This window comes from Lates calcarifer, unplaced genomic scaffold (assembly GCF_001640805.2).
Source record: "Lates calcarifer isolate ASB-BC8 unplaced genomic scaffold, TLL_Latcal_v3 _unitig_4530_quiver_1319, whole genome shotgun sequence".
Classification (NCBI taxonomy): Eukaryota; Metazoa; Chordata; class Actinopteri; family Centropomidae; genus Lates; species Lates calcarifer.
The window spans coordinates 28,661-34,769 of NW_026116954.1; the positions used below are offsets into that span (position 1 = coordinate 28,661).

Consider the following 6,109-nt stretch of genomic DNA (forward strand, 5'->3'; position numbering starts at 1 on the left):
GGTTCAGGTGTGGCTCACAGTCTCCTGACATGATAAGACAGCCTCCTAAAGGGGAAGAAGTAGGAACAGTGTGTGTGACAAAACTAGCTTAGGTCTTTCAACACTTATGTACTGATGTCTGTACTATAAGTTAGGAGTTTTAATAGTTCCACTTCAATGTTTTGTCATTCTTTTCTTGTGTATTGTCAAACATTGTAAAGCAGGCAGCAGAATGTCACAATAAATGATGAATTAAATGAGAAAATTCATTATTTATTTCTTTACATTACATTTTCTATAATATACAATACAGATACACTCATCAAGCATTGTATATAGGAAGACCATACTAGTACTGGCTAGAGCCTCCCTATGTTGTTGTTGGAAACATTCCTTTGAGACTCTGCTCCATGTTGACATGATTGCATCACATAATTTCTACAGAGCTGTTGGCTGCCAATCCCCTGTTCTGGCACATCCCAATATGCTGTTCAGATCTGGTGACTCAAGGGTTACTGACCTACACTGAATTAACAATGAATTAACAGTCATCTTCACAAAACCTGTTTTGCTTTGCGACATGGTGCATTGCCATGTTGGAAGTAATTCAAAGTAGGCCAAGAAAATGTTTCCCAAACTATTACACCACCATCAACAGCCTGGACTGTTGTCAGTAAGCAGACCAGGCTACATCTTTCCAGTCTTCAACCATCCAGTTTTGGTGAGCCTGTGCCCTCTGCAGCTGTAGATTTCTGTAGTTGGCTGAGTGGTCTTGTCTGTTGTTGTCGACGTGTTGTGCATTCTGAGATACTTTTCTGCTCACCACATTTGTATTGAGTGGTTAGTTGATGTAGCCTTTTTGTCAGCTTGAACTAGTCTGACCATTCGGGGCAGAATTCCAATTCTAAGGCAGAATTGCAGCTCATTGGATGTTTCTTGTTTTTCCCACACTATTCTGAGTAAACTCCAGGCTGTTGTCAGTTACACTGCATTGCTGCCTTGTGATTGGCTGTTTGAATAATTGCATGAAAGAGCAGGTGTACAGGTTGTCCTAGTAAAGTGCTCGGTCAGATACATCACACAATCAAACAAGGAAAGGTGAAACCTCATGAAGGGAGAGTCAGTATTATGCAACACCCCTACATCTCTGAGAAATTATGTTTCAATACAAATAATCTGCAAGAGCAAATACGTTTTATAGGGAAAGTGACTGCAACTGAATTACATTTTCTATCAATGTAATGAGGAAATATTGTTCATTGGTGTGTTTGGCAAGTCACAAATAAGTTCGATGTTCATAAGTATGATGTTTACATGCAACATATTTGTTTTTATGTTTGGGCACCAGCAACACTTGGTTGAGGTTGGGCAAAGATTATGGTCTGGTTTAATACAGAAAATGTTCACATCAGACGTAACTCCTTTATTTACATTCACAACCACCATTGTAGTTCTCAATGGAAATAAAGGAGTTATGTAACAGTTTTTGTTGCCTAAACCAAGACTCTAGATGTGAACGCTCTCTTGTGCGAAAGTTTCACATTTTATATGCCATACACTCCAGCCACCTCCTGGAGAGTCTGCTGCTGTTAATTCATTCAAAATATATGTTCCTTCTTAACCTAATCCATTCAAAGATTAGATGACAAAATGTATTTCGCTGTAAAAAATTGAAGTTCACAAAAACACAGGGAAATGCTCAATAAATAACAATAAAATGACTAGCACAAGGGCAAAGCTTAAGTGGTGGTGCATGGAGCTGCTCATGTTAATACAAGTGATGTGGAGAGAAGGGGAGAAACAAAAACTACCATCCTGTATAAAACTGGATTTTCTTCTTCTTGTGTAGCTGCATAATAACATCATATTCATGCATTCCAGCATGAGGTCCAGTTCTCAGCTTTTTGTCTGTGAGCATTTCAAAGTAGTGGTTCCAGTTTCCATCTCTGTCTGCTCCAAACCCAAAAACGCTGACCTGAGAAAACAAATATTACACTTTGAATCTCAGCCGAATGTAATCTAAAGTATTGTTTCCAGATTTTAAATGTTTTTTTTCTAAAACTAATTAGAATACAAAAGTAGGTAAAGAACTTTAATCCTTGTATTGTCTTCACTTTTGGGACCCTCTGGTATTCCTCGGGTCAAATTGACCTGGGACATATTTGGGGTTTAAAAAGCAGTTCTGAAATAAAATTTTACTTCATAAACCATTAACATATATTGCCTTTATCTGAATTTCAAACAATAGAGATAACATATATGTTTTATGATTGCAGTCAGTCTCCACTAGAACACAATTAACAATGGAAGTGTGATTCGTTTTTTGCATACTATGAAATAACATTCTAAACAAGTGGTTTGCAGGTGGACACATGACAGAGGGTAAAGAGTGTGGGAAAGTTAAAGTCAACAGCTTCTCTGTGCTTAGATTATAATCATTCAACATTATCTGTGTGTGTGTGTGTGTGTGTGTGTGTGTGTGTGCATGTGTGTCTGTGCTCTTTCTCTCCCCAACTGTCATTCAACCTGAACCTACCTCATCACAAATGAGCATACTTAAAACCAAAGTCAGAAAGCCAGTGGATGGATATTTGCCCTTCTTTGCCAGCCAAGTTTCATGAACATATTTCATGACAGCTGGATTGAGGATCAGCACCTGTTATGAATAAGACCAAGCCCTTAATCTGACATTTATGAACCATTCCTCTCTGTTGGGAATACATGATACAATGCAGTTGTATTGCTGGATAAGTTAATCAGATATCTATAAGTGTTGATGTCATTCAAGGTCATTTGAAATACCCACCAGATCCTTGTTAGCAATCCTCCTTGACTTTGCAGCACCATTCTGCCTGTTGGAGGAAACGTTAATTGCTCAATGCAGTGGAAAATGGACATATTTGATAATAACAACATTTCACTAGTTTTTCAGATTAAAATGTTGCATTGTTATGGTAGATTCATGTTGGTCACTGCAAAACATAATCTGGCTAGTTAATTACCATGTGAATACTGAGATGTAACTGCTTTCCAACATGTCTACAAAGCTCAAATGCCTCCTTGAGCTGGCTAACAGGAGATCTTACCCTATGTGACAGTGAAGCTGCATGTACTATTACCTTGCTAGAGACTCTGTGTTGTCAAGTGTCAAATTAATGTGAAGCTGTTATAGCAGTATGAACTGAAGTTGCAGGTTGTTGTAGCATTTCATGTCAGTTTAGGAAGGATAGCCATAGTGTTAGCGACAAGTTAGCATCTGTTAGCATTTGATTGTTGATTATGTGTGCAAGGGGTCACTCATCCATTGGACCTTCACAGCACCAAACAGAGGACTTTCAGGTCAACAGTGCAGAGCTTTAACCAATGAAAATTCCAGATACAAGATACAATCAAAAAGTTCAGAGACTGTTCCTGCAGCAAATAAACTGAACGTGGCACTGTAATTCCCATGCAGCAAGAACAAGCAACAACTTCCGTGAGTCAGTATTCTTTGCTATATTGTGTGATCAACAGTACAGCGGTTTGACAGCTAATCTAAAACTGGATTGCAATTAAAGTTTAGTTTGCATAGCATTCAGTGCTTAGTGGAGGAATTGTTTAAAATCAGAAATTTCATGCAAACAAATCTATGCAATGCTGTTACTTTTACCCATTTAGGTTTTCCATTCTCCCACAATTAAATATATAGTAAAGTACAGATAAATCAATAAATATAGATACAGCAAGTAGCTTTGCACACATACCCTGGATTACACTCTTGAGAAGCCACAGTAAATCACTGATCTTGAATGGAAACAGCACAAGACGAGTAGTGCTGTCCAAATAGGTAGCACTCTCCGGATACATGACATGATGAGTTGTTTTGGTCCCAACATCTGCTTCATAGCCTTTGGTACGGCCACGGTTCATTCTAAATGGTACAGGGAGATACATATTTAATATCATGTATTTAAAAGTGATGGCGATTGAGGTTCACATTACATGTACACAAAAGTGTTGCCAACCACCTGTTTGCGGCAGAGAAATTCTGACCCTTAGAAGTTACTACATTTTTTCAGCATTTGATTCATCATTGGTGAAACTACATTTTTTTTAAGAGCTTAATGTGAGTTTTAAGCCACTGCTGCATTTTCAATACAAGAGGTTAAAATATGCCCTCTGTGCAGTACTAAGTCGTCAAGGTAGTAACGCAAAACATTGGCATTGCTTTCCACCCCTGGAGACAGCAAGAAAAGAAATGAAGCTTGATGCTTAACTTGCAACATTGTCTTTAGACTGATAAGTAAACAGCTGTTAATGCTAACATTGGGTATATGGCAATAGCAAAATTCACAAATATCTTCTTTAAAGGTGGCAGTAGTGAGGATGAGTCTTGTGATTATGATTTACCTTATTACAATATCATGATAGTCTACCAGACGTCCATAGTTTGACCCCTTCAAATTACCCAGAGTTCCCCACCACAGCACATGTCCTGCAACGATTAGGGCTTGGCTCTACAAGATCTGGAATGGGTGGGATGACCTTAAACAGGTTCTCTATGGTTATATTGTAGAAAGTGAAGTTGCGCTGTTCACCCTGTAAGCCCTAAAACACATAACAGAAAAAGAACATCACTTCCTACTGCTACATCTTCATGTTAAAAACAAATAACAGGCAAAACATGGGTTGGCTTTTATTGTGAAGCACTCAGAGAAACTGCAATTTTAGATACTGTAGGAAGTACTGAAAAAAGGAGCAGCCTCTGTGAGATGTTAAATGACAGGCTGCATTAAAACTGCACTTGCCAAACCAACCAGAACTGAAATCTAAAGGATTATAATTTAAATGTGACTGCAGCGGTTCCTGACTACAGATCACTCAGTGAGTCTCCTAAACAAACAACAGTGAAACAGACTCATAATATTTTTGCTGCGTCCTTAAAGATGAGTTGACCTATACCTTCCACCACTTGAAAATGTCCTCTGAGATCGCATTTTTTCTTGACAAAAAATGGCTTGGGAGATGAAGTGATAAGTTCCCTAAAGCATGGATCACCGTCTGTTAAACACTTTTGACAGCTACAAAGGGCTTGAATTCTGTAGGCTGAGGTAATATACAGACAAAATCCCACGAAGAGCTCCAAAAACAAAGCAAATGCCCAGAGATACACAGCAGGAAAAAAACTTTGGTGTTTCTCAATGTGGAAACCATCGTGGCAGCATCCAATCTGTGGATACAGTGAATGGTGAAATATACAGGTAACGTTGATATATGAATGTGGGAAAACCTGTCAAGTTAACAGCAAAACAATTAATTAATTACTATACACCATATTAAATATCAAACTGAGGTCACCAGTGGACATTTATATATGAATTATATAAATTATATATATTATATCTAATATTATTGGACAACAGAAAAGGATTAGATTTGATACAAACAATATCCTCTGCTATCAACAGTACAGCCACACCCAGTATTTACAGGTGTAAACCTGTTGGTGCATTGTTGGCTCAAGGCACACCTCGAATGAACATTTTCCCTCAATAATATGCGAGCAAAAGGACTGGAAATAACATGCAGCTGAAACTAGCCCTCAGTCATTTACATGGACATGTGAATAAGTTGTTTTATCTTAGAACACTGGGTTACTAAAACTTTTCTCAGAAAGTAATATGACTCTGTGTTTGCTTATTTTCGTACAGTGCAAGCTGACAATCTGATAAACAAGGAATAAAAAAAGAAGAAGAAAAAAAAAGAAAATGCTTTGCAGTTTAACTTCTTCAGGAGGTTGCATAAGGAACAGCGCAAGATAATCAGTGAGTATTTAATTGTATATGCTGTGAGCATTACAGTCATGGTACTTAGTGCCAGTCAATGAATAAATAAATAAATAAAAATAAATGGATATTTTTGTTCGCTTGCATTTTATTTTATCAAAAAAATCTTCACTTCATTTGCCTCTTTGACATGTAATTACAGCAGTAACATTAATAGTATATTGTTGTAAAAGTGTTATGCCAGATAACAATACAGAAATAAACATATTCATAATGGATGACTTGAGTAACATAACTTAATCACTAGCTTTTTAAAGATTTTGTTGATGAGCATTCAACCAATTAAAACTCAACATTGTATCTCT

The 6,109-nt window shown here is 37.4% G+C and overlaps 1 protein-coding gene across 1 annotated transcript; it reads right to left on the minus strand.

Moving 5' to 3' along the window:
• Nucleotides 1-231: 231 nt before the first annotated feature.
• Nucleotides 232-4,975, minus strand: LOC108900330 (CMP-N-acetylneuraminate-beta-galactosamide-alpha-2,3-sialyltransferase 1-like; the record flags this gene model as incomplete). Its single annotated transcript, XM_051068438.1, is given in 7 exon segments — nt 232-1,954; nt 2,516-2,635; nt 2,786-2,853; nt 3,723-3,889; nt 4,369-4,427; nt 4,429-4,566; nt 4,921-4,975. Coding segments are annotated over 7 exon segments (775 nt in total), but the record flags the coding sequence as incomplete, so codon positions are not given.
• Nucleotides 4,976-6,109: the final 1,134 nt, after the last annotated feature.